This window comes from Oryx dammah, unplaced genomic scaffold (assembly GCF_014754425.2).
Source record: "Oryx dammah isolate SB20612 unplaced genomic scaffold, SCBI_Odam_1.1 HiC_scaffold_5, whole genome shotgun sequence".
Classification (NCBI taxonomy): domain Eukaryota; kingdom Metazoa; phylum Chordata; class Mammalia; order Artiodactyla; family Bovidae; genus Oryx; species Oryx dammah.
The window spans coordinates 15,376,818-15,403,517 of NW_024070189.1; the positions used below are offsets into that span (position 1 = coordinate 15,376,818).

General features: G+C 41.9%; 1 protein-coding gene across 1 annotated transcript in view; it reads right to left on the reverse strand.

Moving 5' to 3' along the window:
- The window catches only part of RHOBTB3 (Rho related BTB domain containing 3), a 61,023-nt gene that overhangs the window by 10,506 nt on the left and 23,817 nt on the right, over nt 1–26,700 (reverse strand). The window contains exons 6-10 of the mRNA XM_040241490.1: nt 24,874–25,239; nt 14,874–14,986; nt 11,668–11,788; nt 6,360–6,533; nt 3,443–3,609 (exon numbers count right to left, since the gene is read on the reverse strand). Of these exons, the coding sequence (XP_040097424.1) occupies nt 3,443–3,609; nt 6,360–6,533; nt 11,668–11,788; nt 14,874–14,986; nt 24,874–25,239 (941 nt within the window). The remainder of the gene's footprint in view (nt 1–3,442; nt 3,610–6,359; nt 6,534–11,667; nt 11,789–14,873; nt 14,987–24,873; nt 25,240–26,700) is intronic.

Here is a 26,700-nt window from a genome sequence, read left to right on the forward strand (position 1 = left end):
CTGTGACTTCAAGAGAGAGGGAGATCACAGAAATGAATAGCTGGCTATTAAAAACATGGTTCAAGGGCAGAATTTTATTTTTGAGTAAGATTTAAGATTTTATAATTATGGGCTCTTGGCAAGAAATGAAATGCATCCTACTGGAAAAACTACATTTTGGAAAGAATATGTGCTGACTCGAGAGGACAGTTTAAACTGAAATAAATAATGGAATTTTTAAAGATATTTTAAAAATACCATAAAGCAAATGCTACAGCATTGAACAGCTCTGTGAAGAATAGTAATGATGGAGAAAGTATCCATCCCCTGCAAACTCACAAGGAAACTGTTAGATACAAAAATGGTGGCTTGAAGAAGCCAAATATCAATGCACAGATTATAAGAAGTTGAACTTAACACTTTAATATGAGAGTAAATAGGACTTCATGCTAAGTCGTTTCAGTCGTGTCCGACTCTGTGCGACCCCATGGACTGCAGCCTTCCAGGCTCCTCCGTCCATGGGGTTTTCCAGGCAAGAGTACTGGAGTGGGGTGCCATTGCCTTCTCCGAATAGGACTTCACAGGAATCACCAAAGTCTGCCAAGATAAGGTTTAAAGGAGACGAGGAATAGGGCATTTCTACCTCGATCCAAAGGAACTGATCTGATTAAGAGGTGAAGTTGCTCAGTTGTGTCCGACTCTTTGCAACCCCATGGACTGTAACCTACTAGGCTTCTCCGTCCATGGGATTCTCCAGGCAAGAATACTGGAGTGGATTGCCGTTTCCTTCTCCAGGGGATCTTCCCGACCCAGGATCTTCCCGACCCAGGGATCGAACCTGGGTCTCCTGCATTGGAGGCAGAAGATTTAACCTCTGAGCCACCAGGGAAGCCTGGTGATCTGATTAAGGCGGGGGGTGGGGGGGAAGGCTTTGTTGCATGTTAAGATTCCAACCTGATAGAAATATATGAATCTAAAGGTAGAATCATGGTAAAGAACTGAGAGAGGTGAGAGGAAAGTTCCAGCAGAAGTGAGAGAATACCAAAACTTCTTATCTGTGCCAAAACTGTGAATGACGTGGGCCTTCCCTGGTGGTCCAGTGGCTAAGACTCCACGTTCCCAATACATGGGGCCCGGATTCAATCCCTGGTCAGAGAACTAGACCCCACAGGCTGCAACTAAGATCAGACACAGCCAGAATAAATATGTTTTAAAAAATAAGTAATCATCTCCTGCCTAAAACTTTTGTGACCCCTTTCTCTATTAAAACTTTTTTTTAAAGTATGAATGATGCTTTCCTGATATACAATACAAAACTGGCAGAGATGATAGAGGGATTGGAAATCTCAGTTATTCAGAGAGCCACTAGAAGTCTAATTGTGCCAAAAGACAGAAGTCAAAGAAGCAATGGGGGGAAAGGTCAACCAAAGTCTGACCGACAGATGGACTGGCTGGCTAAGCTAAACCTCAACCTAGGAACTTCAAAGAGAACTGGGAAGAAAATTGATCCTGTTTCTGTGATTCATATTGGCAAATTAGGGACTGCCAGGAACAGACTAAAGGAAAATGAGCAAATGCAGGCTTAATGCTAGCAAACAGAAAAGTCTTCAGAAACAGTAAAATTCAAGCAGAGTTGGTGTCTTAGACTTTAAAAATTCAAGGGGAAAAATAAGGATACCACTCACACAGTCAGAAACTGCACATTCAGGGAAAATAGGTCAGGAAGAATTTCTGACAATACAATCATAAGTGATTTTCATGAGGAACTGTGTGGTGTGTGTGTTTGAGGGAGGGGCACTTAAAGAAATCAATGCAACCAAGCAGAAAATGCTTTTATGCGTGAACTATGTAAACGGATACTACAAGATAAGGAAAACAAAGCTTGTGCACATTTTTTTTTAGAGTATGAAAGACTTGTTAGAATGTATGAAAATGATACTCAAAAATGCATGTGAAAATGCTAGGAAGAATAAAAAAGAATTTTTAACCTAAATCTAGAAAATAGCTATTAATCCCAAGCTCAATGTAATTATATTTCAAAGACAGATAAAGGTTAATCTCTGTTTTTAAAATTTGTTTTTTCTCTAATATTAAATACATCTATCTGAGGACTTGATTATGACAGAAATGAAAAATAGCTATGGAGATAGTAAGAGAAGACCTAGATGCTTTAAATGAATTCCCTTCCATTCCCAGAAATGGACACAGGGATTAATGAATTCACCTCAGCACGGAGGTTGGAGAAGGAATGGCAACCCACTCCAGTGTCCTTGCCTGGAGAAATCCACGGACAGAGGAGCCTGGCAGGCTATAGTCCACGGGGTCACAAAGAGTCAGACAAGACCGAGTGACTAACGCACACAGCATGGAGGTAAGCTTTTAGTTGTCAGAGAGTCAGTCCTTTGCCCCCTTACGTGGCTCTGTCTTTGCAACTTGGATGAAGACAAACTTGTCATATTTTCCTAATTCTGGATGTCAAAGTTGATAGGGACAACCAATATGCTGTATGCCAGATTTCACAAAGTCCTGATCAAGGATGGACCAAATACATTTTTGTGGAAAAAAAAAAAAAAAAAGGCTTAGAAGGTTCAGCTTAATGTAAGTCCAGAGTCAGTCACTGTGCCCTGATGGCTGTCTCAGGGCAGGGCACGGAATACTAGAGTAACTCCTCATACATTGAGATGCTTCAGTGAGATGCTCGAAGGGACTGACAAGTCCGTCAACACCTCCGGCAAATAAGCAGAACTGTAAACATGCCTGCGAAGTGAGCGGACGTATGGAAGAATGAATGAATGAGCAAATAAATGAGTTCAGACTAACCATCCCTTATCAGTAGGTATGAATCATCCAGTGTCGAACGGAACGCCTAGAAAAAAGCCTTGAAGGAGAGGGTAAGCAATCTAAACGACGGCTCCATTTTTCTCTCAGGAATCCTAAGATGGGGTCATTTCAGGGAAATTCAAGGTAAGTTCTATTTTTTCTACTGCCTGTCCAGAACAATACGGCATCACACACGACTGACGCTAACAAGGACTACCACCATTCAGTTGGGAAAATTCCATACCGGCAACTATCTCCTTAGGAAAGGATTGCTCAACAACACTATGCTCCAAAATTATCTGCAGAGATGTTGTCAGGGCACATTTAACTCATGTAGCCATATTTCCAAACTAATTTTCATTAGTGAAAAAGTGAAACTGAAGTCACTCAGTTGTGTGCGACTCTTTGTGACCCCATGGACTGTAGCCTATCAGGTTCTTCCATCCATGGGATTTTCCAGGCAAGAGTACAGGAGTGGGTTGCCATTGCCTTCTTCAAATTTTTTCTTCACTAATTTTCATTAGTTCTTAAGGGTAATGCAACTCTTGAGAAACAAACAAACAAAATGTTTGAAGTAATGTAATTTTTGTAATTATTATTATTTTTTTTAAATCAACCAACCAGAAACGCAGGGGCCAATTACCTTGGCTTTTTTGAGCAGGTCAACTATGTCGAGGTTCATGGATGCCAGCTCCCGGCTCGGCATGCTCTGCAGCTGGGTGATGATGAAGAGCTCACAGATGTGCTGCAGTCTGGACACCTGGTACATCTCCGCACAGATCAGGAGGCACATGGCCTGGAAAATGCCGGCTGACGCAAGGAAGGGAAAGAAGAGAGAATGGGTGATAACACCGTCTCCTTTCTGACCTAGCCACAGAACAACAGCAAAAACGAAGAAGTGCTGGCTGTACCAACCAGTGTCAAAGAGAATGCCTAGAAAAGGCCTGGCAGGAGTTGAGTCAGCAAGCTAAACGATGACTCCATTTTAAGTGGAATTCATTCACGCTTTTGGACTCAGAAGTGAACCTGTTGTTGTTTTTAATTCTCCAGAGAAAAGAGATTCTACCGTTGCCCTTAATAATCAACTCCAGGCTACTGGGTAATTCTGTCTGTTAGCTATACTGCTGCTGCTGCCAAGTCGCTTCAGTTGTGTCCGACTCTGTGCAACCCCATAGACAGCAGCCCACTAGGCTCCCCTGTCCCTGGGATCCTCCAGGCAAGAATATTGGAGTGGGTTGCCATTTCCTTCTCCAATGCATGAAAGTGAAAAGGGAAAGTATACTAAATCCTTGCAATTTTTCTTCTGGCTTAAGTCCCCAGGTTTGTTTGGCTTTTATTGTGGTAAAATAAACGTAACAAAAAGTTTTAAGTGTAAACAGAACATTACATTTTAAGTGCAAAGTTTAGTGGCATGAAGTATATTCACTTTGGTGAGTAATCACCGGCGCTCCCCTCTCCAAAACTTCTTTCTTCTTCCTCAACTGATACTCTATACCAATTAAGCACTAAAATATCCCCCTTTCCTAAACCCCTGCAGTCACCCAGGTTTTTTTTGTTAGTTTTTTTTTTTTTAAAAACACTTCTATGTATGTCGAACGGTTTTTTTCATGTAATTCTTTCTTGTCCCTCTTTAAATGTAGCAAGGAACCAAGAATAGTGTGTATGATAAATATTTATCAAAATGAGTATTTTCCTTTCTGCAATTTCCCAGTGCAAATATTCCAGTATCCAGGTTAACTTTCTGTTTATTCATTTTGACTCATTCCCCCCACACTTCACCTTTTACCATTTTTAAAGTATTTTGTCTTACAGTTATGGCTGCTTTTTCAGAGCATTTTTTTTGTAATTAGTAAGATAAAACTTAAAATCCAAAGCTTCGATTACTCTAGTGAGAGGGTGACTGAAAAAACAAATTTCCTTATTATTCCAAATCCAGTCAAATATTTTAATATACAAATGTTTCCAATACCAAAATGATAAAATATCCAGTAACAGACATTCTGATGAGAATCAATGCTTTCATTTTTACTAAACAGCAATTATAAGCCAGTCTCTAGCACTAACGACTGTAACTGGCTCCAAAACATTCTATAGATAGCTGCAAGACCAGAACTGATTCAATTAAAAGAATTTTCTGTCCTGGAATTTCTAAAACTTTTCACTAGAGGGCTCATGACTTATTTATAACTTAGGAGATTTCAATAACAAACATTTCTGAATGTAAAATTAAAGCAGTAAGCCTGAAGAGAGGTATGGTTTGAAAGGTGTATTTTCTTTTTATATTGGCAAAGGTGTCTGGCCCAATCCTTGTAACCAAGGCCTCAGGCTCCTGGACTACACCACCAGGGCTTATTCTGGTTGTATCTGCAGTGGGAGCCATCTGGTGGTCAAAGGATAAAAACTAGTTAAAAGGGGCTTCCATGCCGGCATCGCAAGGCTCCGGGTCTGTGGCAAGGGTTCTGCAGTTTCTCTAAAGTGCTTCCAGGTCCGGGGAACCACCAAAATCTGGTCCACTCTGCAGCTGCCACAGACAGTTCCCAGTCAACAGTCGGTGAACAGGGAAATAAATCCTACAGTCCACTGGGCATTCTAAACCACTGAAGAAAAGTTTTTGGATAAGTCTGCTTTAGGAGAGTATGATTTTAGAAGTCAGAAAAAAGTCAGACTTTTTAGTATTAAAAGTTGGAAAAAGGCCATCCTCTGGGGCTAGAGTGACAACCACAGGAATCTCAGAATGTTGAAATTTCTTAAAAGGGCCCCAGTCGGAAGTCAGAGCCATACAAGTGGCCGCCCAACCCTGTTCTCCTCGTGAAAGGACAGTGTCTAGGGAGCTCTCCGCCCTAATCTGCAGCAGCGGAGTAGCCGCTGAGCACCATGAGACACCTCCACCTCAGAGGGCCTGCAGGGAACAGCGTGCAGTCGGCGCTGCAGAGACACGTGAACTTATCCCAGGGTCTGAGCGCCCACAAGAGGCCCCCAATCACCACTCTGGCACTTGAACTGACTATGAAAATTCTCTGTTGTCCCAACATCACCTCCACCTGCTTGGCACATTCCATGATGTCAGCTCCCACAAACCTTAAATGAAAAGAGGTTTCATAGAAAGCAATGTCTCAAAATGGATTATCAGGAAAGAAAGAATTATGAGATTCTATTTAACATGTTCTTGTTGCTTAGTTCTTGTGTCCAACTCTTTTGTGACCCCATGGAGTGTAGCCAGGCAAGAATTCTGGAGTGGGTTGTTGCCATTTCCTTCTCCAGGGGATCTTCCCGGCCCAGGGATTGAACCCAGGTCTCCTGCATTGTCAGGCAGATTCCTTACCACTGAGCCAGGAGGCAAACCCAACACTGATGTTGGGAAAGATTGAAGGCAAAGGAGAAAAGGGCGGTAGAGGATGAGATGGTTAGATAGTATCATGTCCACTCAATGGACATGAATCTGAGCAAAGAAAAGGCTGGGAGACAGTGGAGGACAGAGGAGCCGACAGTCCATGAAGTCTCAAAGAGTTGGACATGACTTAACTGAACATCACCATCATCTAACATGTATAATGGCTCACCTGGGCAACAGGAGTCTGTATATAGATATTCCAAGAACGACAAGAAAGTCTCTTTGGAAACACCATAAACTGGAATCAGAACACTCTTTGCCTCCATGTAATTCCCGTTAAACATGGCTGCCATCACTTCACACCGGGCCACCAGGATGGCCCTGTGGGCCGGAACCGTCGTACCTGTAAGGTTCAACAGGGAAAAAAAGCTAAGGGCGATAAGCTTCCCGAGTTACTGTTCTGGCAATTTTCCTTCTAATCAGAATGGTACTGCATTAGGCACAGCTAAGCTGATACTCAGAAACCAGATCTGGGGGTGACAACCAGCATTAAAATTCAGACACTTTTTAGTTTTTTTAATAAATTGAAAAATTAAGAGACTTTACAAGTTAGCTTTGAAAGGAACAATTTGCAAGTCAGGCAATTATTTGTTACTTAGTTTTTATTTCCTGAAGCTAGAAACACTGAAATGAAATATTTTGCTACATGTTTTTATAACAAAACATCTATTCCTCTACAACTGGCTTGAAATACCACTACTCACCCCTGCCCATGTGCCCTCCCAAGGAAACACAGCCATTATTCACAGTACAGTCTTGGCTGGGCTTCCATGTATCAGAAACAGGAAAATAAATCATGCTTAGCCTAAGCAGTTCATAGATCACAGCAAGAATGGCAAGGGAAACTCTTGTGGGGCCAAAGGCAACATTTCAGACTTCACGGAAAATTCAGAAGAGGATGGATGACCTAGTCCCCCGCTTCCTCGCTGTCACAGAGCCTCCACAGGGAACCTCCCCTTCCTAGATGAATGATGCCTGCACATTGTGGGAGGGTTTAAAGGCCCCTCAGCCTATATCTTCCCTGGTGGCTCAGAGGGTAAAGCATCTGCCTGCAAGGTGGGAGACCTGGGTTTGACCCCTGGATCGGGAAGATCCCCTGGAGAAGGAAATGGCAACCCACTCCGGTACTCTTGCCTGGAGAATCTCATGGATGGAGGAGCCAGGGTACAGTCCATGGGGTCGCAAAGAGGTGGACACAACTGGGCGACTTCACTTTTCACTTTTCAGCCTATATGCCTCACTGAAGTGCATGAAACTGAACTGACTCTCCAGTGAAACTTGCTAAGCCCTCCAACTACTATGCCAAGGGACCATGGCTGTGGCAGACGGGACTCAGGTAACCTGGGGCTCACCATTTCCACCTCCTGAGGAAACCACAAACCTACAGCCAGCCTTCAGCTCAGTCTAGATCAGATCAACAGATCACCATCAAGCATCTGCCACGTGACAACCACCACGTTTGGTACTGAACGTGCAAAGATGAGAAACAAGGAGCTACCTTGCTTTGGAGACGCCAAACTTTTATTATCTTTTTGTTGTTTGTTTAAATTAATTAATTTATTTTAATTGGAGGCTAATGACTTTACAATATTGTGGTGGTTTTTGCCATACACTGACATGAATCAGCCATGGGTGTACACGTGTCTGCTATCCTGAACGCCCCTCCCACCTCCCTCCCCATCCCATCCCTCTGGGTTGTCCCAGTGCTTTGAGTGCCCTGTTTCACGCATCAAACTTAGACTGGTGATCTGTTTCACATATGGTAATATACACATTTCAGTGCTATTCTCCCAAATCATTCCACCCTCGCCTTCTCCCATAGAGTCCAAAAGTCTGTTCTTTATATCTGTGTGGAGACACCAAACTTTTAGTTTGGTGGAAGACACCGCAGCCAGTGTGAGTGACAAAACTCTCCCCTTCCAGAAAGTAACTCTATGAGCCAGACTACTCTGCCCTGCCCACAAGTCTGCATCCAGCAGCCCCCAAATCTCATACTTCTCAGGGGCATATATTCTTCTCCAAAATATTTAGTTACTGGGTTCTTCATGCTCTTTAATATCCAAGCACAACATCTTCTGACTCAGAAAAAAAGAAGAAAGTTCCACGTAAGCCTAGTGACTTTCTCCCAAAGCCAATAACCCCTGGGGACCCACATGCAATGCACAACAGCACCAGTTCTGTGCTCTCTGCCCAGCGCCTGCGCAGACCCATCTCCAGTGCGTGCAGGGAGAAGTCTCAGGAGTTTTCCTGCCAGGTCCCCACACCTACCAGCAGGCAGCCTCCCTTCCTGACCCTCTCTCTGCCTTTCGGTCACCCACCCTCAATGTTACTATGTCCATCGGTTGGGGGGGTGACCAGTTTCCACAACGAAAGTGTGCTGGATGTATTTGTACACAGCAATTAACAAAGAATTCAAATAGGCGATGCAATTTGACTTTCAACTTGAAGATTCTAAAATCTTAAATAAGGAACCATGAAAAAAGAAAAAAAAATAGGAGTATGGCTTAAATAAACTACAATTTGGGTTAAGCAGAGGAATTTAAGATTGGCTAAAAAATAAAATAAAATAAAATAAACACCTAGTAGATAGCAGTAGATGGGAAAGAAACTTGATGGGTAACCTTGAAACTTGAACAGAAATTTCCTGTTGATAACTGTGGTAACAATGGAGTTACAAAACCAAGAACAGAACACTCAGGGCCTTCAAGCATTTTTAAGGCCCACTTCAAGCTTGGAATTGAGTTTGAAAAACCATTACACCTCCAATCAAGAAAATACCCATTTCTGTTTCTCACCCTCTCAAACTATTGTTCTGGTGTTATAAATTGTTCTACTGTGAGACTGTAATACAATACCTCAGAACAGCCACATTTTTTAACACTGTGTATATATATATAAGCAAAGTATAAAACATGCTAAATGAAAATGAGGTAGTGATTATTTACACAAGAGCAATAGGATAGAGCTGAAGAATTTCAGGGGGAAAAAGACATCAGTTTTCTAGTTAACAGATGAATATGTCCTTTGAAAACATCAAGACCTAAAGTAACTTTCCTTTGTAGTATTAAATTGTTGTTACTTTTTTTTTTTTTCAGAAAAGAGTTTTAAGAGTGAAACAATATTTAAAGCCCAGCTTCTAGTAACTTTGCACAGATTATCAAGGATCCTTGTTTTTATTACATACTAAAATACTACATTTTTTATACCTTCTTCACACTACTTGCCAAGTTTCAAAAATGAAATTTTTAGAATCATTCTTTTGTTTTATCCTGAAAACAGGAAACTTGTCTAGCTCAAGAGAGGTTCAAAATATGTACTAAGTAAACAAGACAGAATGTAGCTCTGTAATAGTATTTTTCATAAGGCACCGATTCAAATGTCAAAAGGAAACATCTTTCTACATCATATCCAAAAATTTACTGTGACTAGTTTTATTTAATGGGAAAAGACACAAACTTACGTACACATTGTATACATTTATACATTTGTATATGTGTACATTTGATGACTATTTCAGTCATAGTTTTATATCTCATGTCAACTCCACTCAGTTGTCAGCGATGTCTGAACATTTTTTAAAAAGGATTTGCTGCAGCCCTGGATTCAGCACAGAAAACGGTAGTGTGGTCTGCCTATCAGGCCTCTAAACGTGCCTTTCCATGCACCATCATCTCCACCCTCAAGACCAGTCACCCTCTCCCAGGTAGAAACGAGCACCCCCATTTTACAGGTGAGGAACAGAGGATCCGAAAAGCAAAGTAACACAGCCAAACCTATTAAATAGTAAAAATGCTTCCAAGCAACACCCTGACCTGCTCTGTCACTACTGTCTCATCAAGCTTAACACTAGAAGGGACCTTTTAGAATCGACATGATTCACGGTCTTCACTTTGCAAATGAGAAGACTCCGGGCGGACATACGGAGGACCGGCCCAAGGATACACACACACTGTCTGGAAAGCAAAGCCAAGGCTGGAGCTAGGGCTGCAGACCCTCCCCAGAGCCGTGACCACGGTGCCGGGAGCTGCCCTCCCCACTCCTCAGAGCCAGGCAGCCTCTCCGCCAGGGGACGGCAGAGGTGCTGCAGGACCCTGCTCTCACCCGTTCCTGCCCCTCTCCGCTCCTGACTCCCTTGGGGGCCCCCGGTGTTGAGCTGAGGAGGCTACAAAGGGCATCAGAGCAGCTGCCACGTGGTATCCACAGGCATTACAGGGGGCTCTTGGAGGTCCAGCCACTGCCACAGTGGGGGTGCAAGCAGGTGCCTGCGAAGGGTCAGTGGGTGGGATCACCGAAGAAAAGCAGGAGGCTATGCATCACTGCTCTCTCTCCTCTCAGTGTAACATATATTTTCATGCACTGCACATTCCCCATGAAACTCTTTCCGACAGGTAACACTAAAATAACAGTTTAAAATATTAAAATAATATTGCAGAATAATAGTGTACAATAATTTGCATCAGTGCCTCCTAGGCAAATTATAAGGAAGTTTGGTCAACTGTGAGCCTTCTTTCCTCTGAATCCCTTTTTACATAATTTCAAGGTCACTGACCGTCCCATTCTCAGTAGCTCACACTCACACTGCAGCTACTAACAGCCGCTTACCCAAAGGCACCTTGGAAAGTTTCCAATTCACTGTTTGTCTTGGCAAGTGACCAGAGTTAAAAGCAAAACAAGTCCTTCTGGTGAGCATTTTTAAAAAGTAAGGTACTATTAGCTGCCATACATTTCTACCATAAAGTTAAATTAAATCTTCCTTTTAGTAACAGCCCATCCAAAAGTGTACTTAATTCATCTGAAACAACTTTTCCTAATTAAAGGTATTTCACAATTCATTTTTAAGACTATGCTTTCAATCAACTAAAGTGACAAAGTATCCAAGCGAATAACAATAATGAGCATTAAAAGAGCTCATCTTTATTAAGATTAGGTAGCATTACTTTCCAACAGAGCTAAAAAGCAGCAATAGCTCTGAGTGTCATTAAGAAGTAAACATAGTAGTAACTACAAACACCTGATGTAAGCCAGGCATGACCCTAAGCAAGAATAGCTCCTTTTGCTCAAATAAAAAGGAAAAGAGCTGAAAACATAAACAAGACATAATGTTAAATGTTGAGGGGCTAGTTTCAAATGATTTTAAAACTATGATCTTAAAGAAATACACAAAAAACATACACAATGATGATCTGTAACATCGCTCTACCCCCTGCTAGTCCCTAAAAGTTAACGAAGCACTGGGTAACAATAACAACAAACTAAGGAAAATATAAATTTATTTTCTTATTTTAATAAAATATTTCATTTCCCTAGAAAATGAAATTTTCTAGAAACTGTAGAAATTTATAGAAATTCAAGTACTATTAATCTACATCCTACAATAGAGAATAGTCATTCCTTCACCCAAAATACTCAAAACTGAAACAGAAAGTTAAAACAAGAAATTAAAACAAATGATGAACTTCGTAAAAACTGAACCGTACCTTGTATTTCGAAGACAACATCAGCAAGCATTGGTTTATTAAGGAAAAACTTGAGGGATGTGTTATAAAACCACAGAGGCTTTCTGGCTTGATAGGTTTTGCAGTTCCTTAGGCAATTAAACTATGAGGAGAGATGAAAATATGAGAGGAAATATTACGCAATATGCTTTGATAATTTGCTTAGAGAACGTGGAAATCTCTGCTGTCTAAAGGAATAATGATTACCCCCTCTATGGCCTCTCTGGTCACAGCTTTTGTGGAAACCTGCCCTCGAGAACTACTTCTGCAACCTGTCAATAGCATCACTGCGCTGCTCAGCACTCACAGCAGCGAAGGAGCTGGCTAAGTGAAAACGAACGCTACAACCGAGAAGCTGTGGGGCGCTGGGAAACAGACAACAGCAGTGCGACCTCATAGGAACGCCTAGTAAAACATGTTTGCATATACAACCTGCTTGTCTATTCACTAGTTAAGAAAATATATACACAAAATTTAATTTGCAATTAAGAAAACACACATATTTTTCACCGATCACATCAAGTTCTACTGCTCACTAGATTCAACGTCAATACACCTGGGAGTGAGGAGCTAATGCATCTTGATCTACAACCTTATAATCCTAAATATCTCTCCTGCCCACAGTCCTGATGGCTGGAATCTATCAAAGCCTGCCTGCATCTCTCATTTGGAGCTCTAGAAACCCTGTCCCATGACCACACCGATTTGTCCTCTCCGAACTCCTAGCTGGAGCCTCCAGTTAACAGTGAAGAAGGCTGGGGGTCTCCAGCCTTTCTCTGCTCCCCACTCAGGATGTGGTGTTCTGTGTATCCTTTCTGTGATCCTTCAGACAATCCTTTCTGAAGGAAAGAGCCCCAGGAAATGAGGGCCAGCCCCTCTCCCTTCCTCCATCACCCATTTCCCTGGCTGACTCTCAGAACCTCAGGCTGGGTCAGAACTCTTGACCCTCTGCTCAGCTAGACAGGAAATTCAGAAAGCTTTGTCTCTAAGAAATAACCAAGTGTACAACATTAGCAATAAGAATAACAGGCACCTACTCCCCACTCTGAGTTAATTTACTAGGGTGGGAAATTAAAACGTTTGGTGAGAAGGAAGAAAACCTTATCCTTCCTCTCAAAGAAGAACATACACTCCAGGATGATACCCATGAGCAAAAAAGACAACCCAAACAGGATTATACAAACCCTGCTCCTATAATCTAAGTTTTTATACACAATATACTTTAATACACATTGAAGGAACTGGGGGTGAGGACTTGGAGCACTCCTACACATAAAGAAGAGGAACAGTCAAAAAGCATCATCAGAACCTGAGGGCTAGCAGGGGCTTCAGAAATCAGTCTAGAGATAAAATAGGCATAGATAGAACTTCTTCATGGTCAGGATTGGTTAGAATGGTTAGGATTCAGTAAATCCTATAAACTATGCCTGATAAACTGATAAACTATGCCTAGTTTATCCCTCATTCTAGAGAAAGCCCTGAGAAGACTTACTCAAAGCCACAGACAATTTGTGGCAGACACAATTTAAATGGATTATTTCCTGATTCCCAGTACTCAAAGAAGAGAGACCCCCGGGAAAGCACAGGAGGAAGGCACACAAGAACCCCTGTGTCCTCCGGTGCAAAGGAAGGATTTAATTCAGTTCCATGGACTAATACAGGCCCCAGCTTTCCCTTCCCCAAGAAGAAGTTGTTTTATTCTTGCTACTCAAAGGAATGGCTGTTCAGAATCCAACCCAAGGAAAAGCTCAGGTTTAGAACAGGCAACACTTCTGTCCTAACCATTTAGGTAAAGGTTATGAATTTGTACATCATGAATACATGTAAATGTATTTTAGGTATCAATATATAAAGATTATGAATCTGTATAACAGATTTCCTTGTCACCAAGCCTTGATTTTTTTGGAGGGTGGCCACACCACGTGGCTTACAGGATCTTAATTCCCTGACCAGGGACTGAACTCAGGCCACAGCAATGAAAGCCCAGAATTCTATTAGGCCACCAAGAACTTCCAACTATGCCTTGAATTTGAAGGAAAAAAAAAAAGGCAAGGGCAGAAGTTTGGAGAGAATATATATATTTTCACTGGTCTGTGAGCAAGTTCATCTAGAGAACTTTTGAAAAGCAGAGTGCAAGTCTATAATGCACATTTCTACAAAAGGATTATTTAGCTGAATTAGACTGTAGGAGCTACCACCCTGCCATATACCTGAGAAGTGGCCACCTTCTGTATACCTGCTTCAATGTGTTATTAAAACAAGAAAAGAATGGTCTTACCCTTTAATTCCGTATTTTGTTTAAAAAGAGATCATTTTTTTATTTAAAGAATAGTCACGAATCTTTATAAAAACTTAGTGCAGTTTTGAAACATTAACTTAAAATGTTAATAAACTTAGATTGTAGCATTGGCAGTCATCTGTATAAAAAATTAAAGAAATAATCATTTTTCTTACATTTAACATAAACCTCTGTTCTGCTAAGCAGTGCACACAACTTATCTTTTTATCTATTGTAGCCGATTTGCTTATCACAGAATCTGAAATAAGATTCTGGCTAAATTGTTTAATGTAGTCATCTTAAAAGTGAACAAACTTACTGTTAGGCACTTACAGACTCTGCAAAATCTCAGTTACTAGAGTTTTCATGTGCAGTAGTTTATGACCTTATACAAAGTCTATATTTCTATAATCTATGATTATAGGTTATATGATTTTTAACTCTATACTGGATGAGAAACAAATCCTCAGCTGTCCACCTAGTCAAGGAGATTTCTCGGAACTCTTGAAAAAGACACACTGAAACTGCCATGCCCCTGAAAACTGTCTGGAATGAAACTGTGAGCAGTGAGAAAGCACCGTCTCCCATAAGCCTGACTATAACTGGGCAAACTCAACAGCCTTCATTCTTAACATAGACTGCATATTCCCAGAGTCCCAGGGGAATGTCTCAGGGAACAGAATTCACAAACCAACATTTTAAAGACATGACTCATACATATTTGAATTCTTACATGAATTAAAATCAGAGATAGCAAGAAATCATGTGTTTATATTTAAAACATTTCAACAGCAAAAAATATACTTAAGGAAAAAAATAGATTATCAACTTTCCTCATGACTCCATAGTATATTCACCTTAGTATACCAGTTATAATTCAGAGAAAGTAACTTACAATAAACTAATTTACCTTTCCTGGTGTTTTTAAAATGCATTTAACTTTCTCAATTACATTTGAAACATCTCCAGAATCTTTCAGTTTCTTCCTGATATCATCTTCTAACTCTTCCCACTGGAAGGCACCTGTAAAAAAATCAGTATATATTGAATTTTTTGTTAAAGCAGGAAGATAAACATTTTACTGGGTATCACTGTTCCTCTTTCTTTTTTTTTAGTATTTTCCTTTAATTTTTATTTATCAAACATATATTCTTGCAATTACACTAAAACATTTAAACAGCTCTCACATTAAAAAAAAAAGTTTCCCTTCACCTAAATTATTTCTCAAAAGCTGGAGTCTTCTTCCTGAACAGCTGCCACCTCTTTATAGAACAGGCGATCAGCTTATGATAACAGCAACGGCTAGAATATGAGTTCCCATCGCAAGAGGGCCAACACTCAACTTATTTACTTGCTCTGAGTACGAGGTGGATTCGGTCCTTTCTAAGGCTGGATTCAGTGATACCAACCATGAAGGGCAGTGACTACCATCAGGCAAAGGAACACAATGCATTCACAAGGTTTCATACACTGTCAGGGTCAGAGGAGGATGTTCCATAGCCAGTTCTTACAGAACCAACCAGAAGAAGAGAGCTGGATAATTTTCTGCAGAACCACACAACTAGGACATTAAAAAAAAACAAACAAACAAAAACCGCCCCACCCAGTCCCTCTTGCTCTTTTCACACCAACCCACTTTTTTTTTTTTTCCACCTCTGCTTTTATTTATTTATTTTTTTCACACCAACCCACTTTTGAGCCATCTTCTTAGGCTCACTTCACTCCTGTCAGCCCCTTTTCCTCTGTGCCTTACAGTCTCCTCGTCCAGGATCAGCAAAATGTCTCCCCGTCCCCCAAACACTTCTCTCTTTGGCCCACAGCAGTCTCCTACCCACTCCCAGCTGGCCTTTTCCACATCAAGTGAATCTTATTATCAATGCAGGTGTTTCCAAAAGTGCATTTCTGTAGAGATTACCCCCATCCAGCCCATCCCTTATAGACAGTCCTAAATCCTAAAAATACAACTCAAAAAGATACAGAGTGGGTGGGCACAGTTGGGAGACCCAGGTTCTAGTTCTATCTCCGCCGTTAACGACCGGTATGAATTTAGCTGATTTATCTCTCTGGGTAACTTGAGATCCTTTTCTATTTGCTCTTGGTCTTTCCCTTCTGGTATTTCCCTTCAGGTATCCAGAACTTTGCCAGCTGCCTTCATGAATACTGGGGAGTGGAGAGGACACAGAATGAACATTTACTGAACCAGTGAGATTAGGCAGTTGCCGCCAGGCTGTACCAAGGAGATCCAAAACTAATCTTTATTAGAATCAGATTGGCAGTCCAGTTGCTCTTGGGCCTCATTATAGCTGAGCCCTGCAGCGCTTGGCATCCTTGCCTATCTTAAACTTCTCCTTACCTGCCCTTCATGACTACTACAGTGTATCCTGGGAGAGGGGTGGGGGAAGGAGAGTCCTCATTTGGGGCATTTGCTATTCTGTGCGGTACATGCTCCCACCATGGCCAAGTTCAATACAACAACACAGAACACACCCTTCAGTTCAGTTCAGTCGCTAAGTTATGTCCGACTCTTTGTGACCCCATGAATTGCAGCACGCCAGGCCTCCATGTCCATCACCAACTCCCGGAGTTCACTCAAACTCACAACCATCAAGTCGGTGATGCCATTCAGCCATCTCATCCTCTGTCGTCCCCTTTTCCTCCTGCCCCCAATCCCTCCCAGCATCAGAGTCTTTTCCAATGAGTCAACTCTTCGCATGAGGTGGCCAAAGTACTGGAGTTTCAGCTTTAGCATCATTCCTTCCAAAGAACACCCAGGGCTGATTGCCTTTAGAATGGACTGGTTGGATCTCCTTGCAGTCCAAGGGACTCTCAAGAGTCTTCTCCAACACCACAGTTCAAAAGCATCAATTCTTCAGCGCTTAGCTTTCTTCACAGTCCAACTCTCACATGCATACATGACCACTGGAAAAACCATAGCCTTGACTAGACAGACCTTTGTTGGCAAAGTAAATGTCTCTGCTTTTGAATATGCTATCTAGGTTGGTCATAACTTTCCTTCCAAGGAGTAGCATTTAATTTCATGGCTGCAATCACCATCTGCAGTGATTTTAGAGCCCCCAAAAATAAAGTCTGACACTGTTTCCACTGTTTCCCCATCTATTTCTGGGAACAGGTAAATACCACTGCATCTCACACATCGGCACTAGCTAGCTCCAGGGCACCCCTGCCTCTTCTTACCTTTGGGCACTCTTTTTCTGACTTCACTGTTAGCTCTTCTCCCTCCTCAAATTCCCCAAGGCGTACAGTCTAGAACAAGCCTATGCTTTTTGTTTTCCTCTTCCTCAACGAATGATTTTTAACTTCAAGTCACATACTCTTTTCACAATCTGATGAATTCTCTGGATCACTGCTCTAGAAAATTTCCCATGCACACATAGCCAGTAAAGTCTACATAAAAGAGAAGGATCCCTTAGAAGCCAAGGGACCTCAGTTCAAGAAAATTCACTCTATGCCAGTGATTCTCACCCCTAGCTATGTATTACATTTACCTGGATGATCTTTTGTAAAATACCATTGGAGAAGGTGCCATCCCCAGACCAATTAAATTAGCATTTCTGGGGATGGGGCCCAGACACCAATTTTAAAAGCTTCCAGGAAATTCTAGTGTGCATTGAGTACTGATGACTACTGCTCTTCCTTTAGACATTTTATCGACTTTCAAACCCAGGGTCAGTGGCATGCAGCCAACAGTACATGGAAGTAGTTTAGACTGATATTCACACATGTTAAAGGAGAACACAGATACTGTTTCTTAAAAGTAAAGTTACATTCACTAAAGAATACCTACACAGTATCTCCATTCAGAAGAGTATCAGAAAGAAAACAAGCATCAGATCTAAGCGTATTAAGATTAGCAACAGGTAAATTTCTATAGGATATTAATTTGTTAGAGAACAGACACAGAAAGATCCAATAACTGAAAAGTAAGCCTAGGTTATAAGGGCACACTTATAATGATTGGGTTCTTTTCATAATTAGAAATGCTAATCAAATCATCTTTGACACTTAGGTCCTAATACAGCAATAATCAGACTGAGATTTCTTTTCTTTTCTTGTGGTAATAACATTTAGTGTTATGTGCTAAGCTATGTCTGACTCTTTTGTGACCCCATGAGTGTAGCCCCCTGGCTCCTCTGGCCATGGAATTCTCCAGGCAAGAATAGTAGAGTAGGTAGCCATTCTCTTCTCCAGAGGACCTTTCCCATCCAGAGATCAAACCCAGGTCTTCTGCATTCAGGCAGATTCTTTACAGTCTAAGCAACCAGGGAAGGCCCAATAACATTTAACAAGTGTTCCATTTTCTTAACATAATTTTAATACACTACTGCTAACAATAGGCATGGTACTGTATGTTACAGCAGAGCTCTAGATGTCATCCTACATAACTGCTTGTGATTTTCTTTAACTTCTTAGAGCACTTATTTACTTAGTCTTAGAGAGCATGATCTACCCATGTGCATTCAGCTGTTCTTTTATGCAGTGCAGAAAAGAGCATATCACAGAATAATTTCAAGAGCTGGAGAATACTACGCTCATTTCCACAAATTCATTTACCCTGGCAGCATTTCAATAAGTGATGTGAAATTCTAAAGGCCATCTGTGACAGGAAGAGCTCAGAGCTAAATTCTTGATGCTCTTACAAAGATTTCAAATGCTATCCATCTGAGATCCTGTGACTCGAATTTGCCAGCATAAAGCCTGTACAGAGTATCCTAAGAATGTTACAATTGTATGCCATTTAAGGATTACTCCTCAAGACCAGGAAACTGCGGGCCTCACTTTTCAGATTATTCCTCCTTCAGTGGCAAAGAATCCGCCTGACAATGCAGACAACCCAAGAGACATGGGTTTGATCCCTGGGTAGGGAGATCCCCTGGGGAAAGAAATGGCAATCCACTCCAGTATTCCTGCCTGGAAAATCCCATGGACAGAGCAGCCTGGTGGGCTCCAGAGTTCATGGGGTTGCAAAGAGTCGGGCACCACTGAGTATGCACACACAGTGTCGGCAGCAGTCATGACGTGCTCAGATGCTATGCAATGTTAGCAGTTATCCAAGAGGAGATTAACATATGCACTTACACTGTGTCTATTTGCTCAGAAATTTGAATACAAAAATGAACAGAGGCCTTCATTACAGGGGCGAAGTGTTAACCAGAGTATTAAAAGGCCCTTCCTAAATATAGGACTCGAATGTCCATGGTAGACACAATATCTACAACATTTCAAATTCCTAAAGGTTAAAAGAAAATTATAAATTTTTTTTTAAAAATGGAGACATTCTCTGTCATTTGGTTCATTTTTTAAAAAAAGGAGGAGACAGGTTTAATGGGGTTTTTCAGCCCGTGTTTGCTCAGGGCAAACATTCCGGAGCACGCCCTCTCATGGGTTCCAGCTCTGCCTCCCAGTCCAACTGACGTGAGCACAACCCGCTCCTGTCTTCCACGCTTCCCAACAGGACCTGCAGCTAGGCCTGGGCTGCAAGGAGGAAACCAGTGCGAAACTGGGTCTTAAGACTTGTGCTCTGTTCAAAAGTTTTCAGATGTTGGACAACAATAAGATAAACAAACATAAAATACATAAGCCCAGCCTCTTAAGTCTCTAAGGGGGAAAAAAATAGTTAGGTTTCAAATTTTAGTTTGCTTTAATTAAAAAAATATTTTTTTAAATAAGCAACCTATGCACCAAGAAAAGATCAAAGGGCAAAAGCAAAACATCAGAAAACGTTTAGACATTTGAGACTGGGAATCTGGTTGATTTTTCTTCTCAATAAATTGTATTTTGCTGAGATTGTTTTTTTAAACACAACGAACAGTAGCACTTTTGCTTGAGTCTGAGGTTATACTGAGTAAATAGGTAAATAATAATTATCAGGCACCTGCTGAAGCATTCACTTTCCTTTTGCCTCAACCCACATCCAGGTCTCGCTGTAGCCCCAGGTCAGTGGCCTGTGGCCAGAGTGTGCCTGGCACTACCTCTTGGCTGGGTCACATGCAAACAAAGCTCAGAGCAGAAAGGCAACAGCTAAGCGTCAGACTGAGAAGTCCATGCCCTGAACTGGTTGGGGGCTTGCAGCTCAGCAAGCTCTCCATGTCATCACGAACCTCTGCCTTCTAGTCACTACTGCCAGGCTCACTGGGTTTCCACCCAACCACTAAGCATTCTCTTGCCTCAACTTCAGGCAGGGGGTACAAGAATGCACGGACAGCCCCAGCTCCAGAGAGCTCTGTGTCAGTCAGCCTAGCAGGCAATTTCACTTTGACCCTGTGCCCTGAGACCAATCACTAGGTGCCTCTTCAGGGCCTCTGGGCTGAATTCCAGGCCCTCATCCCCTGGCTGTGGCTGGTGGTCCCAGTCCTACCAAGAGCAGGAGCTGCAGCAACTTGAGGTACAAAACACCAGCACTACCTGGAGACTACTGGAAATGCAGACCCTCATGCATTCAAGGGGTCAGATCTGATTGATAGAGTACCTGCCAAGAACTATGGATGGAGGTTTGTTACACTGTATAGAAGGCAGTGATCAAAATCATCCCCAAGAAGAAGAAATGCAAAAAGGCAAAATGGTTGTCTCAGGAGGCCTTACAAATAGCTGAGAAAAGAAGAGAAGTGAAAGGCAAAGGAGAAAAGGAAAGATATATTCAACTGAATGCGGAGTTCCAAAGAATAGCAAAGAGACATAAAAAAGCCTTCCTCAGTGATCAATGCAAAGAAATGGAGGAAAACAGTAGAATGGGAAAGACTAGAGATCTCTTCAAGAAAATTACAGATACCAAGGGAACATTTCATGCAAAGATGGGCACAATAAAGGACAGAAATGGTATGGACCTAACAGAAGCAGAAGATATTAAGAAGGGGTGGCAAGAATACATGGAAGAACTGCACAAAAAAGATCTTCATGACCCAGATAACCATGACAGTGTGATCACTCACCTAGAGCCAGATATCCTGGAATATGAAGTCAAGTGGGCCTTAGGAAGCATCACTACGAACAAAGTTAGTGGGGGTGATGGAATTCTAGCTGAACTATTTCAAATCCTAAAAAATGATGCTGTGAAAGTGCTGCACTCAATATGCCAGCAAATTTGGAAAACTCAGCAGTGGCCACAGGACTGGAAAAGATCAGTTTTCATTTCAATCCCAAAGAAAGGCAATGCCAAAGAATATTCCAACTACTGCACAATTGCATTCATCTCACACACTAGTAAAGTAATGCTCAAAATTCTCCAAGCCAGGCTTCAACAGTACATGAACCGAGAACTTCCAGATGTTCAAGCTGGATTTAGAAAAGGCGGAGGTACCAGAGATCAAATTGCCAACATCCGCTAGATCATCAAAAAAAACAAGAGACTTCCAGAAAAATATCTACTTCTGCTTCACTGATTACACTAAAGTCTTTGACTGTGTGGATCATAGTAAACTGTGGAAAATTCTGAAAGAGATGGGAATACCAGACCACCTGACCTGCCTGAGAAATCTGTATGCAGGTCAGGAAGCAACAGTTAGAACTGGACATGGAACAACGAACTGGTTCCATGCTGGGCTGTATGAAGCACTAACTGGAATCAAGATTGTTGGGAGAAATATCAATAACCTCAGATATGCGGATGGCACCACCCTTATGGGAGAAAGTGAAGAATTAAACAGCCTCTTGATGAAAGTGAAAGAGGAATAAAAAAGTTGGCTTTAAACTCAACATTCAAAAAACTAAGATCATGACATCTGGTCCCATCACTTCATGACAAATAGATGGGGAAAAAGTGGAAACAGCGACAGACTTTATTTTCTTGGACTCCAAAATCACCACGGATGGTGACTGCAGCCATGAAATTCAGCTTGCTCCCTGGAAGAAAAGCTATGACCAACCTAGACAGCATATTAAAAAGCAGAGACATTACTTCACCAACAAAAGTCCATTTAGTCAAAGCTATGGTTTTCCCAGTAGTCATGTACGGATGTGAGAGTTGGACCATAAAGAAAGCTGAGCACCAAAGAATTGATGCTTTTGAACTGTGGTGTTGGAGAAGGCTCTTGAGAGTCCCTTGGACTTCAAAGAGATCAAGCCAGTCAAACCTAAAGGAAATCAGTCCTGAATGTTCCTTGGAAGGACTGATGTTGAAGCTGAAATTCCAATACTTTGGCCACCTGATGCGAAGAACTGACTCACTGGAAAAGACCCTGATACTGGGAAAGATTGAAGGCGGGAGGAGAAGGGGACGACAGAGGATGAGATGGCTGGATGGCATGATCAACTCAATGGACATGAGTCTAGCAAGCTCCAGGAGTTGGTGATGGACAGTAAAGCCTGGCATGCTGCAGTCCCTGAGGTCGAAAAAAGCTGGACATGACTGAGCAACTGAACTGAACTGAGGCCCCACCAGGGCCCACCGAATCAGAATCACATATTAACAAGATCACCAGGTGACTGGCAGGTACTTTAAGGTTTGAAGATCACTGGTACTGGTGATAGGCTGCAAGACCAACCACCTATTTTCAGAATGTCGGCCTTCCTAGGCTGAGCTCCAGAATAACAGTGCTTCCTAACTGCTCTCCTGTCTTGCCTGCTCTTCCACCTTCCGACCATCACTAGAGAGGATCTTCCCAAAGCCCAGTCTGATCACGCATAAAGTTCTAGAACAGCTTCTCAGGACAGCAGGAGCAGCTCCCAAGGGCCCTGTCAGCCTTATCTCCTTCCAGCCACCCCCTCCCACTCCACTCTCCACCCATGGAAACTACCTGTGGTTCCCAGGAAACATCAGTCACCAAAGGTTACGTTTTCATTAGAGCGAGTTTCTCAACATATTCATCTCTCTCAAAAAGCATTAGAGTGAATACATGAACGACTTATAACAGGCAATCAACTCTGGGGAAAGGTACTAGGGCACAAGAACTTTCTTCTTTTCTCTGCCCCTTTTTCCCATCTGTATGTATGAATTTTACAACTAAAAAAAAAATTACTCCCTAGGAGAAAGATAAGCAGGTTCTGTCACTGGACATACATTTAGTTATTTTATTGCTACCATATTAAAGAGGATAGAATTGACCTCAAAGTGCTCATGTGCCTTTGAAAGTATTTAATGGATACTGTGGGAAACATCGGAGAAGGCACTGGTGACCCACTCCAGTACTCTTGCCTGGAAAATCCCATGGACAGAGGAGCCTGGTAGGCTGTAGTCCATGGGGTCGCTAAGAGTCGGGCATGACTGAGTGACTTCACTTTCACTTTTCACTTTCATGCATTGGAGAAGGAAATGGCAACCCACTCCAGTGTTCTTGCCTGGAGAATCCCAGGGACGGGGGAGCCTGGTGGGCTGCCGTCTATGGGGTCGCACAGAGTCGGACACGACTGAAGCGACTTAGCAGCAGCAGCAGCAGTGGGAAACATGCTGAATAATTCATGACTTCAACAGCAGACTCATTGAAAAGAAAAGCCAAACATTTCCATCACGGCTCTCTGACATATCATTAAAGACATTTTTTTTCTTCTAACGTGTAAACATTTTGGCTTTTCAAAATTAGTCCTAATTCTGAACTGTGAGATTCTAAGTTTAAACATAAAAATCCGTTGTACTAAATGAAGACTCTAGCTTATCTGGTTTGTTCACATAATGATTCACAGCTACTAGTGTCTACTCATTAGTTCAGCCTACACTTAGAGAGAGGCTGCCATGCCTGCCAAAGGCACTGACTGCTGGTATGCTCTGCAGGGGTGGAATATTCCAAGCAAATATTCACTTAATGGATTTAAGATTTATATCACCACATTCAACCCCAATATGTATATTTTTAATCCACTTAAATCTGCATGCTACAACTGTATTTTTCACAACCATTAACTTCTTAACTTTCAAAACTAAACACAATCCCAATGAAAAAAAGAAAAATCTCATCATCAATCATTTGACTGAATCCATAGGGATTCTCTAGGCAAGAATACTGCAGCGGGTGGCCATGTCCTCCTCCAGGGACTCTTCCCAACCTAGGGACTGAACCCAGGTCTTCTACATTGCAGGTGGATTCTTTACCAGTTGAGTTACCCAGGAAGCCACGCTGTTAAAATAACTCAAATTAAAAAGTCTTATACTGAGCTTTTAAAAGGATAAGAAGAAAAACAATCAATAAGCTGAATTTTACAAAGGTAAGAGCACAGAAGTAACAATAGTTTGAAATACTCATAGTCAAAGTTAATTAGATTTCAGTCTGAACTAACTTTAGATACTATTTCTAGTTGCTAAACTGAATGCAATGATCACGGTAATTTCTCCCTTCAATTCCCTCCAAAATATGAGTCAAACAAGAATAAGTAAGTAAAGACACTTATTTTCATATATATTTGAAGAATTTTATTTCTTTAAAGTTAAATCAGACAATGAATTCTTGAATACTGAATATTCAAAATGAATTCTGAATATTCTTTTAAATATAATGGCTTCCCTGGTGGCTCAGATGGTAAGGAATTTGCCTGCAATGTGGGAGATCCAGGTTTGATCCCTAGGTCAGGAAAATCCCTGGAGAAGGGAATGGCTACCCTCTCCAGTATTCTTGCCTGGAGAATTCCATGGACAGAGGAGCCTGGAGGGCTACAATCCATGAGATCACAGAGTCGGACACAACTAAGTGACTAACACTTAAAATAAAATACTAACGTACTCACTCAATAGGAAAAGAGGTTATTGTTTCTACAGGTAGATGTAAAACCAAGGCAAGGAAAGTTGTAAGGAGAGAGAAAGCTTGGACCAGTTCCTGTGGATAAAGCAAACACTATTTCATTTACAATCTTCATCTCAGATAGTATGAAGAAGAGAAAGATAAAACCATCCAGTAATACGTGAGGCCCACGGGCATACTTCATTTCAAAAGCTGATGAGGCTGTACCAGAACCCTCTGACAAGATACCTGAATAAATGAAACGCAGGATGTCCGATAAACAAGAACAGAAGAAGGCGTCTTTAACAATGACTCGTAAGGGCGGGTTGCCTGGAGACTCCTGGCTAGCACCTGGAAACGCGGGGTCTCTGTTTATAGTAAAGAGATCCTGGGTAGTTTGGATGATACTGGAATCCTGAATGTCGGCAGGACTCTTCACGCTGAAGAGCAGCATGAACACATGGCTGACAGCGCAGAGAACGATCTTGTGGGCCTCGGCCACTTCCTTTAAATCTGGGCTGTAAAACACCACGTCCACACACTGGCAGCAGAACAGCAAGTTGTTTAAGTCGGCGTTATAATGCGATGCTTCAGCCTTCAAGACGGGCATTTTCTCTGTTTCAAAAAAGAAAATAAGAATAACAAACTGCTCTTTAGGTCTACAGACCCCCGTCACTTCAGGTTTAAACACAACAAAACAATCTATTTTTTTTAATATTATTAGGTTGAACCATGGGAAGTTGCCAATATTTGGCCATTTTGGACCCAGAAAAACAGCACCTTTTCTATAGCTTCATCTAATTATAAACAAACTATCCAGGAATGACACAGATACACAGAAACACTGTATTTACTTTTTATAGTACAAATGAAAAATGTACCAATGCCACAAAGAGCATTTCTCACTACGTGTGCCCCACATAAAATAGTTCTCCAAATGCTCGATTTTAGTTATGTTAGCTGTCATCCTTCTTCACCTGATGAAAAATTCAAGGAAATTTCTGAAAGTTCTGAAGAGCCCAACCTCACATCTGAAGTTATTTTCCGCCCAGAACAACTGAAGGCAGAGGAATGAATTGTTAAAACTGCAGCCTCTCAAAAGCCAGAGTTCAGAGTTTTGGACTCGATGGTTTAAAACCATCTTGATCATTTTATTCTGATGCTAAAGGTTGTCTTTCCCTCCTAGTAAAACATGCTGCCCCACAGCCAGCTTTTCTCTCTCGGCACACGTCAGGGAGATTGCTGGTCAGGCTCCATGATTTCCACAAGGGGATGTAACCTTCCATTCCCTAGTTTGATCACTAACTGAATTACATTAGCCTCCATCAATTCAGAACATCGGCCCCAAGAACCACAGCCCAGGTCCTCATCATAGACTCTAATTGTGAACAGTCTGCTAACTTTCATTTAAAGCTATGCCGAGGAAAGTGTGACCTGGGAAGGGCTGCCTGAAGGATATACAATCATCTAAACCAGTACCATTCAGCCTTCTTCAGGAATAAAAACAATTCTTTATTCTAAAGCAGAACTCTAGTCTACAAACCGGACAACAACAAGGTAAGGTGGGGGCCAGGCTCTTTCTGCCCTGTACCCTATCCATCCTCTTCTCTCCATCACCAGAGGCACCCTACAGATCCTGACTGTCTGAGAACAGTTTATAAAAACCACGTGCCCCAAAGCCCAGGATCGGTCCTTAGCAGAAGTCAGCACCAGAATAAACGTGCACCCCGGACCTTGAGTTATGATCAGTGCGATGCCACAGCGCTCCCGTGGGAAGGTCACACCTGCCCACTATCTCACCCACAGGTTGCAGTGCTAAATGACCTGAAGAATTCTGCCTTGTCTGAGCAACTGGTATGTTTTCTCTTCTCTATTAATAAGAACTAAGAAATTATGCATCAGTATTATTGATTTGGCCATCTCCCACTCATCTTCACATTCAGGAAGTAATTAAGGGCCCAGGGTTTGCTACTTAACAGACCACATCGCCCCTTTCACCCTGCACATCACAAAGTTCAAAGCCAATTTTACGGTCTGTATGTCCACATTTTTGGAACTGACTTCCCATACAAAATT